Source organism: Oppia nitens, unplaced genomic scaffold, assembly GCF_028296485.1.
Source record: "Oppia nitens isolate AA-2021 unplaced genomic scaffold, nextdenovo-longstitch-racon4-pilon3 scaffold7_pilon_pilon_pilon, whole genome shotgun sequence".
NCBI lineage: Eukaryota > Metazoa > Arthropoda > Arachnida > Sarcoptiformes > Oppiidae > Oppia > Oppia nitens.
Window position 1 is genome coordinate 2,319,231 of NW_026533251.1, and position 24,958 is coordinate 2,344,188.

Consider the following 24,958-nt stretch of genomic DNA (forward strand, 5'->3'; position numbering starts at 1 on the left):
GATACTGATAAAGAACTTGTCTTACAATCAAAATATTCTTAAATTTAAATCTATGTCTAAATTTTTAATCATTAATAAAACTATATTTAATTTTAAAATTATTTATAAAAATAATAGCATTTATTCCTTCATTCATATCGTTGAATGTTATCTCAAGACAATTATCACAGTATCAATCATAACATTGTTATTAGATTTCTTCAATCATTGAAATAAAATCCAACTAAAGTGTTGATAGGTTTGAATTGTCATCAGTTGTATTCAACACAATGTCTAAACTCTTGGCAAATGAGATCAAATTCGTCTTCAAGTGCTAACAGTTCGCCGATATTGGCGTTGGTATTGGCTATGAGTGCGACAATGAGTTTGTCTTTATTGAAGTGTACGATCTGGTAGTTGTGATATCGGGTGACAATTGTATGGCACTGACCAATGCCCAGTTTGCCCGCTTGTTCCACACCCGCCGTAAAGTTTGCCGCAACAAATGTTGGCCGACCTGTCATTGTTTGCTCACACATCTCGTTGACCACTTTGAGTACATCATATCATATCAACATTAAGTCAATTCAGTCATTAATGTCAAACAAATGCCACAAACCTTTGATAAGAGGCACCCCTTCTCTGTCGGTGATCATCACCGCAATCAGTCCGTCCACTTTGCGCATCAACTCAAGAGTGTCTCGTTTACAGTCCTATCACATCAATGGTCAATACATATCATATATGTTATCATATCATATATACCTCAATGTGTGCCATAATATCAAGTGATTATCACTACAATTGCTGTTATTATTATATAAACTATAATTTATAATGATTTTGATGGATATGTTGTGTCAATGATTATACAAACATAAAACACCTCTTATTTATGTTTTATTAATTAGTTATACAAATACATCAATACATTCATCACATGAGTCTCTCATATACTATATATATATAAATGAAAGTATATTAATATTATAAATATATTATAAATAAATTTTCATTTCAATAGACACACAGTTATTGGTATATTTGTCACACAATTTCTAGCAATTGGTTTAAAAATATATTTAATTATTAAAATAACTGATTATTATTCATAACATAATACAGTAATTGCGGCAATAATAGTGTCATCAAAAAAATGTTTACAAAAAAATATGACTTAAAGTAAACCATAAAATGTTTATAAAGTGATTGGACTGCAGTCTAGTGATTGATTAACTCTATGACAGCATTATATATCAATACTTTAATTAATTACCGGTAATTCTTAACAATTAATTAAAAGTTAATATTTTATTATAATTTTTATCTATTTTTATTATTAAATAACATTTGATGATATTTATGAATATAAGTGCTGTTATTTGAAAGTTTTAAACATAATTTTACTTTATTATATAAATGTACAAGTAACATTTAATTTATAGTACAGTACAAAATAATTGTTGAAAATAATGTGATATATGAAATAAAACTGAATTTTTATTTAATTATAAATTTACTATAAGTTATATAACATATTTTTTTATTGTTTATACAATTAATTAGCAAAATGGATAGTCTTTAGTAACAGTGATGTAGTGGACACCCCTTCCGGGTTTAGTAATACTATAGAAACCCATTCGTGAGTCTCCTCCGGCATCGCACTGGTGTTTAGTGAATTGATCCCAATTGGGGCACTTGTATGCTGTGAACTGGCATTTGGTGCCACTAAGTGATGCTTCGTAATAAAAGACTGATGAGTAATGATTACACGACAATTGAGTTATATGTCCAACACATCGGGGCTGATGTGTGCCGTTATGCGGGAAAAAGTCTATGTGTCCTATAGGCTCTATGAAGCCAACCTCACCCGTAACTATGATGTGACCGGCACTTGTATGGATGGCGTCCACAAATTCTGCGTCATCATGAGTAAGGTAAGAGCCGGGATAGTCTTCAAATAACGGTGCGGCCGCGTCCAGGGCTAGCAGTAGAGTTAGATTAAGTTATAACTTATAGTAAATAGTATATAAATCTAGCATGCTCATTTACCTGATATGCGACCAAATTTCCATTTATATGCCGATTGCGAGTATTTACCGGCAAATCCAGATACTTGTGCTCCCAAACTAAAACCAATGAGGTGTACATTTTTTGGATCCAAACCATGAGTTTTTCTAATAGTTTCAATAAGGAAAGCCACCTGACGGCCAACCACTTGAGTATTAGTAGCCGCTTCCACATACCAGGGCTGTGCGGCACCTTTACTCCAATCAATCATGACTACGGTCTCAATTTTGCCGAACTTAAGAAGCGAGTCCTTAACACTTATTAGTTGAGGTGTTGTACCATTATTACCAAATCCATGAGCAATAATAACTACAGGTTTGGTTGGATTTATGTGCTCCAGACTCTTAGCGTTGTGAGCGTCGACCTCTTGAGGAGTAGTGGGTGATTGTGTGGTATAAGCAAAGAATTTGGTTTCTATTTTTTCTGGAGACTCCGGCAGTATTTTTGTATGTTTCATAGGACCATCCAAATCAAAGCACCCGATGTCAGGATAGCAAACCTTTTTAGGGTCGGACAACATTTGAGTTGATATGACTTCATTGACATCCCGTTGTATTGAAACAAAAAAGTCGACCTCTTTTGAAGACAACACTACAAATGGCATAAATGCTATCAAAACTAATTTTAATGTCATTTTTAGTTTACTATAATTTGCAATTGTGTTGAATCGAAGTTATATAATAAAATTATCATTTGACAACTGTTTTGATTCACATAAACTTGAAAATTAAAAAATTAATCCAGGTGCTTATTTGATATAGTATTATCGATAAATAATATGGTATATCCTTAAATTTAATTGGAAATGCTGTTGTTAAGACTAATTCATAATAAAAAAAACTTATATTTAAATTATATATAAATCAATTAAATAGTAAATAATATATATATTATTTTTAAAAAATATAGTGAATTATAATATACTGTACATAGTATTAATTGATTATTTTAGTTTATGTTTAATAATTATTTTAAAATTTTATATTTGATTTCAAATGGCATTCAGGATTTAATTGCCTTATCAATAATAATTATTTAATAAAATATGATTTTCTATCAATTATAATTAACTTATGGATTAACTACAAATAGTGTAGAAATTGTAGTACTATTAATACAATATTTGTATTTAACATATTTGATAAAATTGTTTATTTCACAATTGTATCTAATATAATAAAATGACGTCAAATTATTATTATATAAATCAAAAATGATCAATTGCAATTATAGGAATTATTCAATATTCTTATAAATAATGATTACTCGTTGTTATTGTAAAATTATTAGATAATGACCCAGTATATAATTTTCTTATTATAAACAATATTAATTCAATTATAATATCATAATAAGAAAAGATATGTTAGTTTCAATTACTTATATAAATTTAGATAAATTTAAATGAAAGCATTTTAATTATTTATTAATAATAATATATCATCAGTTTATTGAACAAATTTACAAAAACATATTTTAAGTAATGCTTTTTAATTGAGCTTAATTTTTACAAAATATATCACATATTTAATCGATATTTTTAGTCATTAATAAGTTTGATATAAAACTTTTATATAATTTAATATAATATAACAAATAAATATCAGGTGAAAGCCATTGGAGGACTTCTTTTGATTGTAGCATACATTTTGTCTCCCATTTGGACAGTAGTTGGCATCATATTAGCTGATCTGATATTATCGCACTTGAATTCATCGGTAAACATACACCGAGTGGCCACTTGTGTTAGTGGTTCGGCGTATTCGTGTTCACTCCGTTGATGGCCAATGATGGCAGTGGTCAGAGATTTTCGATGAGGCGATGAATAATAAGAAGTTGAATTCATGTAACTCTTTGTTGGCGGTGATTGACATTCAATAAACTTGGGTTTAGAGCTACACTGGAAGTCATTCATTTGAAACGTTTCAGTCGATTGTCTTAAATCTGTTTTATGAATACAATTGCTTGAATTGACTGCAGACATGCCATTCATACCATTGACCACTTGATTGACGTGTTGTCGACGCATACAACCCAACAGAGTTCCCAATATAACACACAATACTATTATTGATATAATCACCGGTAAAAGAACTGTTATGTTGCGGAACAGTGACAGCGACTCGGCCTGAGCTGAGGCATCCACGGGGGGTACAGACGCTACTCTCACCAAAACTGTTGTATTTAATGTCTTGAAGTTGTATTCAGCTTCAGTAACACCTTTTTATTTTTAAATATTAAATATTGATAATAAATATCTTTTTAACAGATCTTATGTTAAACTTGATAATCAACTCAACAATACCTGCATCTGAATGAGCGCTCACTAAAAGCTTATAATCTTTATTTGGCACCAAATCTCTAATAAAATAAAAGTCTTTATCTAAAGCCACGTCTTCAGGCAAAGCGATCCATTGTTTTTGATGTATAGGTTTGTATTTGAAAGTAAACCATTTGATAGGACAGCCACTCATTTGCCAACTGCTGAGTCTCAGCAGTGCTATCGTAGCGTTTGGTATAAGAAACTCTTGAGTTGACGGCGATAGCGGTGCCGCACCTTTAGTCCGAGCGCTGATGGTTTCGCCTAAAATAATACATATTTCAAAGCAGACAACAAAAATATAAAATTATTAGTTTAAAAGAGATTTTTATGTTATTATTGCAAATGATATGTTATTTGATTACTTGGTTCTCCGGTTCCTAAGCTATTTGATGCCGTCATAAATAGTTTATATTTAGTTCCGCATCGTATGCCTGCCATACCATTACTCGAGTCTAAAACATATTGATTTGATTTAGTCTTCAGTTTCTTTTGGTGCCACTGCTGTTCTCTGTCTTCTTTAAAATGCAATACATATTCTTTCTCTTCGATATCATTTTGATTTGCATCCCATCTCACTGTTATTGAATCAAATGTGGTTGAGATCACTTCAAGAAGTGGTGAAGTGGGCGGTTGAGAGTCAAATGTGGCCACTCGTACCTTAAATAAGAAAAAATAGCTGTTATTTATCACCAAATGAAAAAAGTAGTAGAAATCTACATGAAATTGATTTCGTTAATAAACTTAATCGAAACATAAATACATATAAAAAAATATATAAATAATATTAAAAACCTCATCACTTCGAGGACCGGCACCAACGCTATTATATGACTGAACTACTATTATATAAGTGGTTTTTCGCTTCAAATTAGTCACATAACTGGTCTCAAATTTGTTTGGATCGTTATCACCAATTATATCGACATTCTTGTACTGAAACGGTTCATCAGAATCTGCTATTTTATAGCCGATGTAATAACCTTTGATTTTTCCGAATTGGATTTCTTTGAGCGGTGGTTTCCATTTGATCTTCAATGATGTCGATGATGTGGTCTCAATGATTACATCAATTGGTGGACCTCCAGGTACTTCTTCGTTTGTTTGAAAGACAAGCGTTGAAGACGTCGGTTCGCTTCTTCCCAAAGCATTTTCAGCATACATACGGACCTCATAATAACAAACTGGTATTAAAGCTCTTAATATAAGTTTATTATCACTGGCTGTGGCAGTTGACATCTCACGCCATGAGTGATCTTCACTACAGTTTGTCCGGTACTCTAATGTGAATTTAATGATTGCACTGTTGCCTGAAAACGATGACTTCCACGATATGGTTGCGCTTCGACTGACTATCTCTGTGACAGTCAATCCATAAGGAGGCTCCGGAACCTCTGTATTAAAGATGTGTTTAATTGAATTTTCAAACAAATTAATTAAGATTTTATAAAATCTTTTGAAGCATAAAATTGAGTTTTCATTTTAATACATGAATTTTCATTTGTTTAATGAAAGAAAAATAAAGTTTTAAAAGAAGTCAATTATTTGAGTCATTAGTCTGTAATTAATTTAAAGAAAAATTGCTCTCAAAATAAATGATCTAAATTTAATGCACTGAATATATATATATACGTCTATTACTACAAAACTAGAAGACAATTATGTTTTCTATAATATTAATTGTTTTATGATATTTATACTAAAAAACCAAACTTAGAAAAGTCATACAAACCCTGTACTATAAGCTGTATATTAGTGTCATCGGTACCAAAGTTATTGGAGACGACACATGTATATAGAGCTGAGTCATGTCTAACAGTGGATGATATCTCCAAATATGAGATGACTTTCTGCGGAGATATGATTTCCTGTTTTGTTGAATATCTTTTGTCGATTAATGAACTAATCTTTTGTTTATCTTTCTGCCACTCAACCCGTAGTATCGGATCTCCCTGTGCTTCACATTGAATGATAGCTGTCTCTCCTTTTGCAACACTATTGCTAATGAATTTGATATCAAAATATGGTGGCGAATGAACTATTATTTGAATCACTTTGCTTAGACCCGCACCGATACCATTAGATATCTATATTCATGAATATTTAAGTAACAATTAATTGTTTGTTTTATAATTAATGTACATATTTTAAGTAAATATCTTAACTAAAAATTAATTATATAAAACTAATAGTTTATCTATCGATTAATTAATAAATAAAATAAATAAATGGTTTGTAATACTTGGCACATATAGAAACCGGCATCAGATTTATCAACTTCTTGGATAAAAAAAGTCCCGTTTTGGTAGACCTGATGCCTATAAGATGAGACAACTTCTCTGTATTCGGACGGATGTTCCGAATCACTTGATATATCACTGTTAGTTGTAATTGATTTTTTCCAAATAACTTTAGGAAGTGGAGATCCATCAGCCCAGCAATCAATCACACAGTCTTCGCCTAACACGACATAAGTATTTTTAGGCTCCTGTTTCCAGGCCGGGGACACATTCACTATGAGATATGTGCTCCGATTAACTGACTCGACATCATTCCAGGCCTTACAAGTCCTTTAATTAAATAATATGATAGATAAAGAAGCAAATGTTAATCTAATAACACAATTATTAAGGTCATAATAATATAGACCTACCAGTGTCCCATATCTTTATGTTCAACGCTCTTGAATGTCAAAAGTGAATAGTCTTCCGAGTTTTGTAACGAAATGGTATGACTGGATTGGACCGGTGTGTCCGAGTCCTCTTTGAACCACTTTATATGTATGGGTGGATCGCCTTCCAGTATTGAACACATTAGCTTGACTTTCATTCCCTGATTAGCTCTAGTAGTCTCTGATAATGGCTGTCCATCAATTAAAGGCGCGACTTTAACAATCAAATGGATGCTTCCTTTTACTGGCTTTCCATTAGAGCCCTTAATAATAAAAGTAAAGTTAAAGAATAGACTCAAACACAGGGATGTCATGTCTGTGATATCTTAACACAATTAATCTATTGGAAGCACTAATGAATAACAAACACTAATTTAATACAAACAACAACTGATTATAATGAAAGTAATGAAAGTTTTTTTGGCCTCAATTTTCAACCAAATAATTAAACAAATCATTTACAACACATCTAAATGATTGAAACCAATTTATTAATCAAAATAAAACTATTAATGATTTTACAATACTTTGATTAAAACTCTTAAGTCATTATTAATTTATAAATGTATTAATTTTATGCTTAAAATTGGTTTATTTATAATTGAAAATACATTTATATTTTGTTTTCATTTTTATATCTAAATATAAAGATACAGTATACAGTATTTATATTATATAGTAACAATATATTGATAGTAATGTAAAATAATTTATAAAAATAATTTTAACTTAAGTAAAATTGATAATTTATCGATTAGATAAAATGCAAATATGTGTCAACTCCTAAATAAAAATACTATATTTTGGTCTAAATTTTGTTAAGTAATAGATAAAGTTGTATAAAAACACAGACTTTGCTTCAATATTATATTAAATGCATAAAACATTTATTTAAGTTGTCATCTGATTGTTATTTGTTGTGTTTGTGTGGCATTTGGTGTCAGAAAAGAGACGACCGATTCAGAGAATCTAATTTCTTGAGATATAACTAACTGTTTATTTGCTTACAATTTATTTCACGATATAATATATATGGCATAACTTATGTAACATTATTGTTGTTTTGTGTGTACTTCACATCCGTTACAATATAACATCAAATTTGTTGCATTCAATCAGATATAATTTGAACGCTTTATTCCCGACACGATTCAAGCCATTTATTCAATGAAAATATTACACCAAAATATCGCATTCGCTTTTTTGCCACAAATTATGCTTTATTTATATTATTCTTATTATTATATATTTATATATCTTATATCTATTTTATTGTTATATAACAGTAGTTCTTATGATTTTTTTCAATTACTGCATACAAAACTAAACCAATTATATAGTATATACTATCATATGCTTTATTTATAGATAATTTAATATAAGAATATAATGATTTTACATTTTCTTAATGATATGATTTAGTAATAATTATAAATATGATAATGTAATACCTTGATAATGCACCAGTATTCACCCTGGTCATTGTTGCGATGAACATTAATGATATGTAGTTTACCGCCGACACCATTAATAATGGGTTCAATTTTTTGCCTGTGATTTACAGGCAGTGTATTTGAATTGTGTTGCCATACAATCGATTCAATTGGATATGCGATTACAGGACAGCGCAAAGCTATTTGACGGCCAGACACTACTGTAACCGTATTATTAATATTACTTGTCGTCGATGAAGATGACATCCAAGATGTGCGAAGTGCTGGCGCTCCCAACACATTGATTCTACCAGAGTATGAGGTCTGACCCGCATCGTTGACGGCTACACATCGATACTTCACAAACACACATATGATAAATCAGTTTATATTATTTTTTGGCATTTTAATACACACACACACACACACACACACACACACACACACACACACACACACACATACATACATTCACACACACACACACACACACACTCATTCACACACACACTCATTCACACACTCACACACATTCACACACATTCACACACACACACACACACATTCACACACACACTCACTCACTCACTCACTCACACACTCACTCACTCACTCACTCACACACTCACACACTCACTCACACACACACTCACACACTAATTATTATTCTTTTATTTTATTTTATACAGTATTCTGATTATTACTTATTTCTAAACGATAGTGTAAATAGAAATAATTAATTTTTAATTTTTGTATAAATAATTTATTCAAAATAAAGTGAAAATAAAACTACTTAACACACAAAAAATAATATAAATAATTAATTTTTCTTATGTAAGGGTAATTTTGTGTAACATAAAAAAATTGTTTAATTAAATGAATGCAAACACATATAAAAATTTGTTATTAATTGTTAGGGAAATACAGTTATTTTTAAATTAAGTGTTGTGTGAGTGTAAGTGTGTGTATGAGAGAAAAGGAGAGAGAGTTAGTGTTGAAATGAAATATTAAAAAGACTCACATCTCCACTGTCCACAACACGTGCGGCACTAATGTTAACGTAACTCATGACTTGTCCTCCATGTGTGACATAATCTCCGACACGATATCTGGCAGACATATCATTGATACTGTGATCGTCTAAAAACCACTTAATCTGTGGCAGTGGTGATGCAGATGCGGCACATCGTAATGACAGAGACTGTCCCGACTCGACAATTAGCTGATCTTTGAATGTCTCCAACATAATGGGTGGACTGTCACCTAATTTCAATTGACAAGTGGCTTGAGATGACTCAAACTCCGATTGTACCACACATTGATAGCAACCTATTGTTTGCATAAAGCATTTTCAAATTTTATTTAAAGTCTTTATTGTCTCACTATTTATTCAATGATAACAATAGCACTATAAGAGTGAGCACTGACAACAAAATGTTGTAAAAACCAGTGCTCTGTACTAATGGATAATCGATTGTAAAACAAATGCAATGTTTAAATAACTTTGAAAAATATTCTGTAAAAATTAAACTGATTTCCTATTATAATATTATACAATATTAATATTTTGCTTCATTGAATTGATTAGGAAATTGATGTCTTGTTTTTTGTCAACTATTATAACTATAAATTTTATTAACATTACTTTACATTACCTACTACTCAATAAAATTTACATTATAAGATATACAGTATTTAATGTTAATTTTTGTTTTTAATGTAGTTAATTAAAATAATATATATATATATATTATTTAGATATATGACAAGTAGTATATCAAATTTAACAAAAATCTGAAAAATTGGTTTGAAATTATTGTTTATGAATGAATATACTGTACTAAACTTAAATATACGGAACATAATTGTGTATAATAGCTAAAAGCAAATATAACTATAAATATAATGACAAAATAAAGTCTAATTATAGGAAATAATACAATATTTATAAGCGATGCATACATATTTTATTTAAATTACATACAATGCTACCCATAATACAACATATGTTTGCAAATATTAAGTTATGTATATTTATGTAAATTGAGATTTAATTACAAACTGTGGGCAACTGTTTGTCTTTCTATTGAGTGGTTCATCGCTTAGAGTTAAAGCAAATTCTATGAGAAAACAGATTTTAAATTATGTTTTCACTGAATATTATTTGGTTTACAAATACTGTTACATAAAATAAATAAATACAATAACTGTTGTATAATAGGAAAGTATGCTTTAAGGGCCATATGTTATCATAAATACCAAACAACAGTAAACTTCATTCAACTTAATATTCATTAAAAGCTAATTTGATATTAAAGCAATAATACTATTAAAATAAATAAGAGTGAGATAATAGTGCATTATATTTAAAGTATGTTTGTATATAAATTGTATATAATATGAAATAATATAAGTGTACGGACCGGCATCCTCTCTGATAACATTTCTAATGGATAATAGTGTGGGTTGAATGAGGCGAACCCTTCCGTCATTAAGTGCACCACTGAAAGCATCGGTTATTAATGGACGGCCGTCTTTAAGCCAAACCACATGATAGTTATGTGGAGTACCGGTGAAACTACAGTTAAAATTGACACCTTTGCCGATATCGGCCACCAATAAGGCAGGCTCTATATGGACGACAATTGTCGAAATAACCATTAATTTGATGCTCACTTTCTCTTCTCCGACACTGTTATTTGAGGCACAAATCCATTTCCCTGAATGATATGACTGGACCTCATTTATTACAAGAAACGAGTCATATATATGCATGTGTTGTGTGGACAGTATTGGTGATATGAGACCACTTTCATCCTCTTTATACCATCTGTTCAGTTGTTGACCAGTTTTTGACAACAATATTGATAATCAAAACCAATTGCATTCAATGGCATTACATTGTATGTCCAATGAATCGAAAACATAGTGAAAAAGGAAATGTATTTTTAGCGACAAAAAAATCAATGATTGATATGTTTTTGTGTTAATAAATATTGTGATGAATGAGCAAACCTGTACTGTGGTGACGGCCAGGCCTGTGCCACACATACCAGTTCCACTCTATCACCCGCCCATACTTTCACATTAGAGTGACTCCATATACGAGGTGCTATACCTCCGTGAGGCTCTATAACCATATTATTTATACATTAATTATAATATTATGCAATCAATTATGTCAAATATAAAATGTTTTGTTTGATTTCAATCAAATAAAACTGTGTTTTATATAAAAAATAAAACATCCTAAAATATATTTATTGGCAAATATTTAAAAATTAAATTATCAAATGTTTATTTAAGCAGTTATTGATATTTATTGATCTAATAATAAGCTTAGTATATACTTTTTAAAAAATTTATAGCAAAGAAAAGTAAACTTATAACTTAAATACCATATGTCTAAACATAACAAAAACTAGATTATCAATCAATATTTATTTGTTGAGTAATATTTCACTTTATTTTTCAATGTAAATATTTGAGTGCAATTTCATTTAAAATAAATAAATATTTTAGTTATATTAAATATTAAGATGTCTATTTACAATGTTAAAGAAAGAAACCGTAGAGGTTAGAGGTTAAAAAGGTCATTTAGTTGTAACCTACCGGTCACAATGAACTGTCCGGCCACTGAACTGACCACTATATCGTGTGTCAATTGATGTCTTGTTTGGCACCTATAGAAACCACTGTCCAGTTTGGATGCATTACGTATAAGCAATTCACCAGTCGATAGGATTACATATCGAGAATCTAATGAAAAACAATTAAAAAACATGTCTTTTATGAGATGAGTTAACAATTGAGTAAAAGAGTAGTTATGACTATATATATGTATAAAAAGAAGATAAACATAAGTCTTAAATGATAACAATTTAGTTGTCGTTAGTCCTATCAAACAAATGATGCAAAAAATTTTATTTGAGTGCCAATACAGTTGACTAACAGTAGTGTAATGTCTCAATTGAAAAACACATTATATATAGCAATAATAATGCAATATTTTTGGTGTCCTAAGTCTATGTACAGTAGAGTAAACTATAATATAAACAATATTAAAGCTATTAAATTATATATATAATAAAATAAAATGAAATAAAATGATAGATTATTGCTAACATATGGACTAATAAAACTAGTGATGCTTTCGTACAACATTTAGAGTACTGCTAATAACGAAAACCATTTTCCCATTGCTTTCTTAACACTTGATTACCTAAAGGTGTCAATAATTATTTGATATTTATTTTTGTTACGATAATCAATATTTTTAATGAAACATATAATACAGATATTTTAGTCAAAAAAGCAACAACAAAAATCCATTCAATTATAATGTATTTTGAATTAATGTACTCTCAAACAGTTTAGTTTACAGTAGTTTAATGAAACATTGAATAAACTGCTATTGAAAACTCAATATCGACTTTTAATACAGGAAAATGATTATCATTTTTATTATATAAATATTTTGATGCAATTTTTATGATCATTTTGATACAAAACTCTTATTTTTTATAAAAACATGTTTTGATTTTTTTCTTCATTTATTTTCTATTATTTTTTTTACTTTTATTTATTGTGAATATAATGTATACTTATAATCATATATTATAGTATAAATTATATATGATTTGTGTATATAATATAAAAATATAAATATATTAATAAATAATATAATATAAGAATATATTGAATATATTTGAATAGAGAGACAATTTGAAAGTAAAATAAATAAATCCGACTGATATATTGAAATAGACTAACTGTCCAAATATATGTTATTAGTTATACAGAGATGGTTTATATGTATAATAATAAATCCTATTATTTATATACAGTATATATTTATAAATATCATATACAGAATATTTTAGAGTTGAACGGTATTTCAAAATTGTCAATAATATTATATATATACCAATGTATGTGCAAATAACTTATGTATTGCAAATGAATTGTGGACTCAATGAACAACAATAGATTGAGAGCCGGTGTGGCGTATAAGCCAATAGTTGCCACAAGAAATTGGTGTTTCCTCTATGTCTATACATTACTATAGAGTGAAAGTTTCCCTAATTTTGTGAAAATAAACTTTTATATCGAACCAGAAAAAAGTTATTCATTTTTCTTTATACTGGATCTCCATTTTCCTCAGGGAATCACAATTGTTGGATACTTTTAGCTGTGAGCTAAAGAAATGTGAGAAACATAATAACTGTGTGATCTAACGGTGCCCTTAAAGTCTATGAAGACTAATATTAAAGAAAACAGCTATCAATAAGACAATAGTTACACACTTACAATAATTTTATATTACTATATATATATATATATAAATTCACTATATATTCGTTATTCAAAAATATTCTTTACAACATAGAAACATACTGGTGATGATACCAGTGTATATACTATATATATATATATATATGTATACACTTTTTTGTATATACTGTACTACTTTAACATTTATAAATCGATTATTATCACAACATTATGTTGTTTGCATTTCATACTATAGCATAACTTTGTGTAATATAATAATATTGATATAGTATAGTATTGTAGAGTATTTTGCTAGACGTGTTGAAGACATACAGTATTTATAACATTAAAAATAGTGAATATATTGTCTGCTGTATATAATTTAGATATTTATACACAAACTATTGAATCTCAATATTATTTCTTAAAACTTATATTTTGGTAAACATTTAAAATATTGTTTCTATTGATATCAAGTAAATCGATTGAGTCTTCAATTTTTAAATTTATATTTCAAGTCATTACAGTATAAAACAATATGTTTGTGAAATTATTGTATATAATTATTGTCTACACATAATGACCAGTTGAGTACGTTTTTATTAGATTAGAGAGGATCATAGGTATATATATACTCACTATTATAGAGGATAAAAGATTTTAAGAAAATTGATTAATTCATATTATTTATTTGATAACCATATTTAGTTATCTTAATTTTTAAAATAGATAAAATTTTAGAAATATTGTTTAAACTATTGTATAATTTAGTTTAAGTTTTTGTTCAATTTAAATACAATTTTTTATATACATTTTGAGTAAATTTTTATATGTAAACTAAAACATATAAATAATTTTATATTAAAATACAAAATATAAATATATTGAAACCAAAAATTTTAAACAAAATTAATAAACATATATTAAAATATAATGTGGAGAGAAAATATGGCATCAAATTTAAATTTTTGCAAAATAAGGATCAAATTTCTCAATACACTAACATTTTTTATACATTTTTTGATATTCACTTAAAATATGTATACAAATAGTGATCGATTTGAGTGAAGATCAGAAAGTGTCACAAAAAATGAAAATATTTAAAGACAGAGAAAGAGATACTATAACTGAATGTTAGGTATAATACTAATGCAAAAGTATCTTATTTTTAAAAGTTATCCTTAAAATGGATTTATTGTCAATTCCTTTAAAACAATTCTTATATTAGAATTTCAAATGAATTGTAAAAAAGTTTTTCAATGAAAAAAATTGAGACTTTGTTTGTTTGCTATGAAATCAATCCATTTTTAGTCGATATCCCGATAATGACATCACATCGGAAAATAATCGATGAGTTGATTACGTGTGAGAAAACAAAAACTATAGATCTTTGAACTCATTTATAACATAAAAGTTTCATTTCATTTGAGACATAAATTTATTCACACAATTCACTCATAAATGGACTTAAATTTATATTAAGCTAAACTAGTTATGCCTTACAGTATGTTATTTAAAGTGATTAAATAAAGTGAATAATATATGAGAGTTAAAGACATTGTTTAGCATTTCAGCCATTATATGACACAATAGTTGTATTTAGGATTTAATGCATCCCAAGAGTGGTAAGAAAAAGACAAAAATGATTAGAAAAAGAAATGATCAGTAAATATATGGTTCAGTTTGTGTCAAAACATCCATAAGATGTGATGACATCATAAATAGGTAAATGCTTTTACTTTTATGCCATTATGTCGTTATTCAAATAGTCAAACAAAACTATTGACTTTAAAATAAATTTTATATAACATTTGCTTATTATTGAATTATCTTTATAATCAAGTTTTCAATAATTCAATAGCCATTGAATAATGTTTTATTATGTATACGATATGAACACAAGTCCAATACTAAATTCATTTGTATTAAAACAAAAATTTGTATAATTCGTTATTAATGATCGCAATTGTTTTATTAATGCAATAATAAAATTAAATAAATAAAGTAAATGCTTTCAACACTGTTTTAAACAGTTTTTATAGTCACGATTTTTATTAAGATATTTATGAGAATTATTTTATATTTTAACTATTTTAACTATTAAGTAATCTTGAAAAATATCAATTATATTAAATAATATTGCATTGAATTTGATATAAATTAGTGCTTAGATAAAAAATATGAATAAAAAATAAGTATTATATAATAATAGTGTTATATTTTATACGAACATAAAGTATTAATATATAATTTATTATATAATGTTTTATATGAATTGTATACTTAAGTGTACTTTAAATATTGAATTATAATATGAATAATAAGTATTTAAAGTGTTTATAAGAAACGAGACAATCAATATATAAAACTATATACATTATATAAATTATATTTACTTTTATTTATTTTATATTAGAAATTGGACAATGGATTAGATAAAAGATCAGTTAATGAATAAATCTTATAATATATTTGATTTTTGGATAAATAAAATAGGATCAGATTATTAGAAATATAATAATATTCAATTTAAAATATATGCAATGATTGTATGAACATATATCATGTGAACAAATTCATATTAATAATTAAATTAAGCTATATTGTGATAAATAGTACATTATAATATTGCGATACTTATTACAGTATTACATAATAAAACGTATTTATAAAATATTGTAAGTTAAATTTATTAAATTTTGTAAAAAGACTAATATATATTGAAAAATGGTAACTCAAAAAATAACATCATTTTGTTTATATGTAACTATTTAATTAAATATTAAATTAATGTTTATAAAATATATTAGTATTTATAATTTTTATTAGTGTACTTAATTTTTTATTTATTTGTTTATATGTTAAAATATTATTTTCTTTTCTATCATGACATAAAAATTATAAATTATATATATTTGCGTTTTCTTATTTCTATGTCATATTTTTATAAACATTATTTTAAATATGGCATTTTAGGATAATTTGGATAAAATTTATAAAACTGGAAAAGTATATATATATATTAATAGCATAATATAAACCGATATATTTCAGTAAATATATTGTTACAGAATGAATAGTGTAATATACTCTCTCTCTCTCTCTCTCTCTCTCTCTCTATATATATATATATATATATATATATATATATATATATATATATATATATAGTTTATTGACATAAACATTCAAACATATTTTAAAGTGCACTCATTGAATGAATTTTATATTTTAAATAATAAAATATATTGTAAATAAATAAATAAATTAAAGAGCACACAAATATATAATGTAATAAAAATTGTGTTAGATTTAGAGTTGGACAAAAAGAAAAATTAACAAATTTCTAGTAAGTTTCTAAAAGATATATTTGTCTATGGAATCCCCATGTTAATTTTGTTTTTTTTAAGATTTGTTATCTTGTAATATAGTATAATTATTTATAATAACTATATTTTAAAGTTTTGGTTAAATAACTGTAATGTTGTATCAATTATACTATTGAAAAATCTATATTATTGCTCTGTATGGGGAACTCATAACACAATATAATAATAAAATAAATTAAAAATAAATATTTTCTAGAAATATTCTCAATGTAATTTATTATAAATATCTATTTTTGTCCTTAGATATATTGTAAGTTTACTTTAAATAGTATTATATTTATTATATTATATTTTAAAAATAATGACAATAATATAACAAATTACAGAGTATTTAGTTGTTTTAGTTTTTTATAGCTATTTTAAAATAATTTTTTTTAATAATATATTATGTAATATATTATTTCTTTTAGAAATATGTCATTGTATTTGAATTAAGCTGACAATAGATAGCAATCTTTAACTTCAAATATCAATTACTAGCCATTAGCTTATATGATTGCAATCATAAATATCAATTTGACAAAACTTTTTAAAAAAAAACTAATAGATGACCAACAATTCAATATATAAACAAATAAAAAGTTAAATTGAAAAAAAACTTGAAGAAGAAAAAATGAATTGTCCCATTATATAGAAAATATATTTATTATATATATATATATATATATATATATATATATATATATATTTATATATGGCATTGCTTTTGTTATTTTGATATATAAATAGAGGAATAGTTTTTGTGTGAAGAGATAAGGGATCGACATATCTATGAGAAAGCCGTAAAAATGCTTGCAATCGGAATGTATTACTGGAAATACCATTTTTTAACGTAAGGCCAACACTTTTATACATTTTTCAAGTGAAAACCATTTACTGACCATTCATTGTATGTATGAGTAGTGTATATGCAATGAATTGATGACTAAGTGTCGGCACACATATATAACACAAAACATAACACAAGACTTCATATATAGTTTGGGATCACATTTGAAAAAATAAGTGCAAAGAGTGCCACAAATTTCTCTAATATTTTTTCATTTTATTTTCCATTTCTTTTCACATTTTATTTCTATTTTTGTTCATTTCATTCAATTTTTATATTTTGCTTATATTTATAGCATAAAATAGTGTAATGATATATATTGTATGTGTATTTTGTATGTGAGTGTTATAAAAAAGAGACACCCATTTTTACATTGCGGCCAAAATCATATTTATCATATTTTTGACGCCAATAAGTGAGATAAATGAGTCCATTCATTCACTACTATCTAAACGCATCTCTCTCTCTCTCTCTCTCTCTCTCTCTTCTATATCTCTCATTGCTAAACTTCTCTCTACAATATCGTACTAATACTTATATACTACACTCATATAATACTGTAGATACAACTCATATTTATTATTATTATATATTTAACTTAATTATAACTTAAATTATTGACCAAAAATTCACATCATTTACTGTATTTGATTACATAACATATTAGCAATTAAAATAATATTAAAAATTATATAATAATAAAACAGTATTTTTAGATAACAATGATACTATTAATACTTTAATTTATTATTTTTCATATTAATTCTTGTTTATTTTATATTATTTTTTAAATTTTAAATAAATTAGATTAAATTTGAAACAATATTCATAATCATGTTTATATTAATATAATTATTACACTATAAATATTATATTTATCTATATATATATATATATACACTTATATATATATACAATATACTGTATATACCTAAACAGTAAATGACAATCAATGACTGATAAAGTGTTAGATTTCATATATTTTGTATATACAGTATATAAATTTATATAATATAATATATTCTATATTTATACAGTACAATATATATATATATAATTTCATTGACATCACATCATATCTTATATAATATTACACTTTTTTGGACTAAACCTAACTTATTATTATAATATCTTATTTGTTTGCCGACAACTCACACATATTATAAGTTATAACATAATATTTGCTTCTCTTTTTTTATTTGAGATAAATCACTATTTTTTACTTTTATTATATAAGATAATACTTAAATGGCTGTCAGGTCTTATGTTTTAATATTATATAAAGTAATTTATCCTATATTGGTAGTACTGTCAGAAATATTACTTTAATTTATTATTAATTCATTTATTTTGCTATAAATTTATATTTATTTTTATATTATTTATTACAAATAATTTATTTTTACAACAATATAAATATTAAAAAATATTTATAAAAAATATTTTGGTTGTTTACTATCTACAAACTTGAAAGTGATATTTTTTAATTTATTATAATTTGAAATAAAAATAATTGACATATCTAAACAATGTGATATAAATACTATATAGTAATAAATATGGTATGACTATGAATATGAAAACAAATGTTGTAAATATTGCGAGAAAAGCTCAGATTTTGATTAATTATACACATATTCACAAACATAACACACGTATACAGTAATTATAAGTTTTGCATAAATGCTTACAATAATGCAATACAATGCAGATATTGTTAGGGTATTAGTGCTAAGCTATAGTATAGTATAAATGCTAATTAAAGTAAAATGATTCTCAAACATTGATAATAATTAGCATATATAACATATAATATATATTGCAAAAGTAAAACTACATTATTATTATTATTATTAACATAAATTTATATCAAAAGATCATTATTTTGCATATTATACCAAATGATATTGACTTTTCATCTTTTAACTTTCACTAACAAACAAAAACAACATAATAATACTAAATATTATGATATTATGTGCTATATATTGCTTTATATAATATGATACTTGTCAGACAAAAGTCGTTGAATTTTATTTTGTGAGCAAAATATCAAATTATACATATTTTAATGGTTAATAAATTAATTTTTTCAAACTGACATTAAACGTGTGTGTGTGTGTGTGTGTGTGTGTGTGTGTGTGTGTGTGTGTGTGTGTGTGTGTTATGTTACATATGATATAATGTACTGTATAAGGAAGCAGATCTAAGTTTTATTATTAATAACTTTCATTGATATTTCATAAAAGCTATATTGTCTATAAACAAATCTATTTATATATTATTAAAATTGATTTGATTGATAGACTAAGTATTATTATTTTTTTTGATTCACTTAACTGTTAAAAAGTGTTTTAAAAAGTCAATTTAAGATATCAAATGAATGCATTGAATATTTATGACGTTATTTCAATCATTAATGTATTTATTGTGATAAAAGTGACAATTTTTGTATTAAAAGAGTGTGAAAAATGTTAGAAAATACTACAAAACACTGCTATTAATAGTATATATTTGAAGCACAAGTTTTTCAGTGATCATCACTTATTTTCGCCAAATATTTACATAAAACTCTTATGTCTATTCTTCGGGCAAAATGAGTGTAAAAAATGCAAATTCAATGTAATTGAGTTTCACTCTTAACTCTCAAATATCGAATTTTCTTATAAAACATCAAACTTAGTGTCTATTATTTTATATATATAAATATATCACATATACAGTATATATACAGTATATATATATAATATTTTTTTCTACACACAACACACACACATTTATACGTTCACTTACTCTCCATAGGATTGGGTCTCCGATCGTAACTATCATTTGCAATGAAATCTATAAATCTTTTAAACGTAACTCTTATTGAAAAAAATCGAAACTCAAAGTTGTTTTAAGTTTTTTGTTTTGGACGCAAACATAATTCAATGCATAACATAAAACACTATTATTGACTACAATTCAATGCAAAAACTATACGAAACCTATTCACTTGAGAACTAAAATAACATTTTTTGGTGTACAATGATTTATGAGGTGTTTAAATATTTCTAAAAATAATAACAAATATTTATTATTTTTATTATTAGAATAGCATTTATACTATTGTTTTCCAAAATTACAAAAAGAATTAAATTAATAAATTATAATTAAGTGTTAGTATATAAATACTATAGTTATTAAATAAAGTATTTTGTAAAGTTATCATGCTTAAATAAAATATTATTATTGAAAATGTTTAAATAAATAAAATATGTAAAGTATATATTATTTATCTATTGATAGATCAATATATTGAAAAAATAAGTCACTTAAACGACAATCATATAAATAATGAACGAATGAATGCATAAGTTGTTAAATATTTCCCTTGAATTATACATATGATATAAAAATTGGTCGCATATATGATGTAGTGATGTACTGGACTAATAAGGATACTACCAGTATATGGATGTATGTAATGTATGTATGGATGTATGGATGTATGGATGTATGGATGTATGGATGTATGGATGTGTATATCATATACACTATACTGTATATATATGGCAAAGGATAGGCAATGAGGAATGATATGCTTAAGGCATTTCCAATTAGTATATTAAGAATATCTGATGAATATTATATAGCCGTCTCCCTAATGGTCTAAATAAAAGTCTTCACATGTTATTAGTGCTCATATCAAGCGATTCATTAATAGTAAAACTTATTTCTCTTTGCGTTGTAAATGATAAAAACGGTTTGCCTGAAGACAACTCATGTTTAACATTATTCATAATAAATGTTATTAACTGCTAATATAATGTATCAGATATTACTAATATTAATAATCGGATATATGATTATATTTTGTGCCATATATATAATGCAATATATATATAGAGGATAATTAATTTAAAAAATAACTATAATTCTATTAACAAGTTCTGTATTAAATTAATATTTATAGTATAAATATAAACAATTTTGAAATGAATATTACTTTTTGTATTTATCTTTAGAATATAAGATTCATTTTAATGTTGTCGTTGTTTTGATTTTTGAATAATTTTTTATTATATTTTTATATAAAAAATTATTTAAAAGTCAAGAAAATTAATTTAGTTTTGATAGACATTTAAGCAAATGTTATGCAACAGAGCGATAGTAAAACATTAGTCTTTGTCTTAGAGATCACGAAAATAATTATAATCCTTTTCCTCATTATATTATACTCTATATTATATTTTATTATATTATATTATATTACATAAAACACTGTATATAATGTCTATTGTTGTTTTTCTAGTTAATTCAAACCAAAACATATATACAGTAATAATAATAATAATGGTCACACATTAATAGATACCACTACTCGTTATAAATCCCATTTCCCAGAGATAATTAGATTTTTAATTCAATGAACTCCAAGAAATAATTAGAAAATTATTTCTTTAAAAAATAATTTATAATATTGTAAGTTATATATATATAGTCGACATTTAGTTAATAAAAAACAAATGTATAATAACATATTTAATGGGTGTCCATATAAATAGGGTTAGGAGTGATCAAACAAATGTAGACATCTTATAGATATATACTGTACTTTAATATAAATACTTTTATAATTTCTCAATTAAACAACAGAGAGATACGCCCTTCTTGTAAATATCAGAGAAAGTGTAGGCATAAAGTCATCAAAAATATAGATATAGATTAAACATATTGACTAACATTGGATAAGTAATGGTATGAAATTGATTTGGTGTCAAATAATTAGAGATTGACAAATAAAAATTTCTAATAAATTTCTCTGAGAAAATTTCTATATTTTACTTTATTATTTTACTATGGGAATCCCATTTACCCATTATGGGATACCCATATTTATACATATTGTAGAACTATATTAATAAGACATATATTACGTACACTAGTCAACTATACGTATGCGATCCCTATATATAAAATTAATATAATTATATAGAAATATTATAATTATAGTTTTTGTAAAATTTTACTTATCAATTAATTATATTTTTAGTTTTTACATTTATTTTCTTTCATCTTCAATATTATTAAACTACTATTAATAATATTTAGTTATTATTTGTGATTATAATGTATTGTTAGAATATGACAAATATTGAGAGAACAAAATTAACATAGGCATCACATTGACAGAAATTTCTTTTAGAAACTTTCTAGAAATTTCTCTTTTTTCCAACACTAGAAATAATGCAAATTTTCAAACCTTTTGGTGACATAAGAGTTGTGATAACTTTTTCATCTTTAATCCAAGCGATAACTTTGACGTATTCCCTAACAAATGTCGGCACTTGACATCTCATGACACCTGTGTTTCCCATTATCACAAACTCGTCATAGACTTGCACTTTATATGTTTGGTGAACCACTGTTTAACAATGTAAATGTAAATATTAATATTATATTTTATTTTATTATTATAATTAAAGATTTGTGTATATTATGCTATATACAGTAAAATATAATTGATTTGATTATATTAGTAACATTTATTAATTTATGCCACTAAATGTGTCTGTTTAGCAAAAATAATATTACAAATAGAAATATAAAAAATGTTAATATAAATATATTGTAAAATGCATGTTATAATATTGTCCTATTAAATAGTTATTTACGAATTATTATTTATTTCTGAAAAAATAGAAATATTATTTCAATTTATATTTATATATTTATATTTTGATTTAAAAACCAATGAATGAAAACTTTGTATTTAGTAGTGTATAAAATTGTATCAAATATATAAAATTCTAAAAATAATTTAATATTTGTTAATAAAAAGTTATTATAATAAGTTTGAGATATTTAAACAATTCAAATAAAATCCCTAAAAGTATTGAAGTACTATCCAATATGCACTTTTATGGGCTTACGTTTATTTATCATTCATTATTATTTTATATATTTTTATTTAATTCAAACTTTTTTCAGCAAACATTGCTTTATTAAAACATAAAACTTCGTTTTGCTGCTAAAACTAAGCAAACATATCATTTTGATAACAGTTTCTTAGAGTGAAATAGAAAGTGAAATAAATATATGTAATAAAAAAGTATATTTTCAGTTAAAACAAGAAAAAATGTGAGGATTTGTGCTTTAAGTAAACTATTAGACACTGCTATCATTTGGCTCACGTATGCACACATAGTTTAACAGTACTGTCCCCTTATATTGCCATTGAAAGCGTATCCATGAGAGAGAAGATATATACAAGAAATTCAATGGTCTTTAATACAGCAAATCCAAGGCATCGACTCATACAGTGATTCAGTTATTGAATGTTTCCTCTGATCCGTTCATTTTGTGTGCGATCTCTGCCTTACATTTACGGCTCATTTCTACATGTCTTTCATGTTTCTCATGTCTTCACACAAACAACTAATACAACTAAAGAGACACAAAACTTAAACCAATATTTACATTACAGATAAATACAATCTAATACAATATATGTCTAACTTTAATGTAAGGATCGCATTAAAAACATTGAATTTTAGTTTATATCATAGTTTTTAGTTTTCAATTTTATTATACTATAGTATTTTATATTTTATAGATGATATTTGATTGCAAAATTTATAACAATTTGGTTTTGATTGAAATTTAAGTTTAAACAATAAAATGCAAATATAGTTATTGCATATCCATTCATTTTTCATAAATTGTATCAAATTTTTATAAATAAAAATATATTTTAGATATTTTTATATTTATACGTAAGATTGCATAATAATATACAAAATAATTTGATTATTTGATAATAAATAATTTTTATGATTATATTTTAGTTTATAAAATACATTTAATTTTGAGTTTGTCTCAGTTATAGAGATTTATTTCATTTGAAACACGAAATCTTTAAAGACGTGATTTACTTTCCAAAAGAATCACAAATTTTCAAATATACGGCAAATTTAGTAAATTTATTCTCTATTCTCTAGTTATTTCATA

General features: G+C 25.6%; 3 protein-coding genes across 3 annotated transcripts in view; all 3 read right to left on the bottom strand.

The window, feature by feature from the left end:
* Positions 1-121: 121 nt before the first annotated feature.
* On the bottom strand, positions 122-888 carry LOC128963164 (ragulator complex protein LAMTOR3-A-like). The gene is made up of 3 exons (XM_054309655.1): positions 745-888; positions 599-692; positions 122-529 (listed from the first exon to the last, which is right to left on the bottom strand). Exons 1-3 carry the CDS (start codon positions 757-759, stop codon positions 252-254), a joined length of 387 nt encoding a protein of 128 aa, XP_054165630.1. The 5' UTR covers positions 760-888; the 3' UTR covers positions 122-251.
* Positions 889-1,491: 603 nt separating this feature from the next.
* Positions 1,492-2,698, bottom strand: LOC128963053 (pancreatic lipase-related protein 2-like). Its single transcript, XM_054309508.1, has 2 exons — positions 2,032-2,698; positions 1,492-1,963 (listed from the first exon to the last, which is right to left on the bottom strand). The coding sequence occupies exons 1-2, from the start codon at positions 2,681-2,683 to the stop codon at positions 1,542-1,544; spliced, it is 1,074 nt and encodes a 357-aa protein (XP_054165483.1). The 5' UTR covers positions 2,684-2,698; the 3' UTR covers positions 1,492-1,541.
* A 954-nt stretch (positions 2,699-3,652) lies between these two features.
* LOC128963581 (cell adhesion molecule Dscam2-like) overlaps positions 3,653-24,958 on the bottom strand; it is a 41,868-nt gene continuing 20,562 nt past the window's right edge. The window contains exons 4-16 of the mRNA XM_054310094.1: positions 23,211-23,372; positions 12,086-12,232; positions 11,489-11,603; positions 10,897-11,303; positions 9,495-9,802; positions 8,492-8,830; positions 7,023-7,303; positions 6,612-6,939; positions 6,102-6,456; positions 5,165-5,763; positions 4,735-5,029; positions 4,355-4,633; positions 3,653-4,269 (exon numbers count right to left, since the gene is read on the bottom strand). Coding sequence (XP_054166069.1) covers positions 3,653-4,269; positions 4,355-4,633; positions 4,735-5,029; positions 5,165-5,763; positions 6,102-6,456; positions 6,612-6,939; positions 7,023-7,303; positions 8,492-8,830; positions 9,495-9,802; positions 10,897-11,303; positions 11,489-11,603; positions 12,086-12,232; positions 23,211-23,372 — 4,232 coding nt within the window. The remainder of the gene's footprint in view (positions 4,270-4,354; positions 4,634-4,734; positions 5,030-5,164; positions 5,764-6,101; positions 6,457-6,611; positions 6,940-7,022; positions 7,304-8,491; positions 8,831-9,494; positions 9,803-10,896; positions 11,304-11,488; positions 11,604-12,085; positions 12,233-23,210; positions 23,373-24,958) is intronic.

What these genes read in the sequence shown, in the direction of transcription:
- LOC128963164 (XM_054309655.1), bottom strand. An exon ending in AGGGGTGCCTCTTATCAAAG is followed by an intron (nt 530 to 598) that starts GTTTGTGGCATT and finishes ATGTACTCAAAG; the next exon opens with TGGTCAACGAGATGTGTGAG.
- LOC128963053 (XM_054309508.1), bottom strand. Translation starts at nt 2,683, where the DNA reads ATGACATTAAAATTAGTTTTGATAGCATTTATGCCATTTGTAGTGTTG. An exon ending in GAAATTTGGTCGCATATCAG is followed by an intron (nt 1,964 to 2,031) that starts GTAAATGAGCAT and finishes CTCTACTGCTAG; the next exon opens with CCCTGGACGCGGCCGCACCG.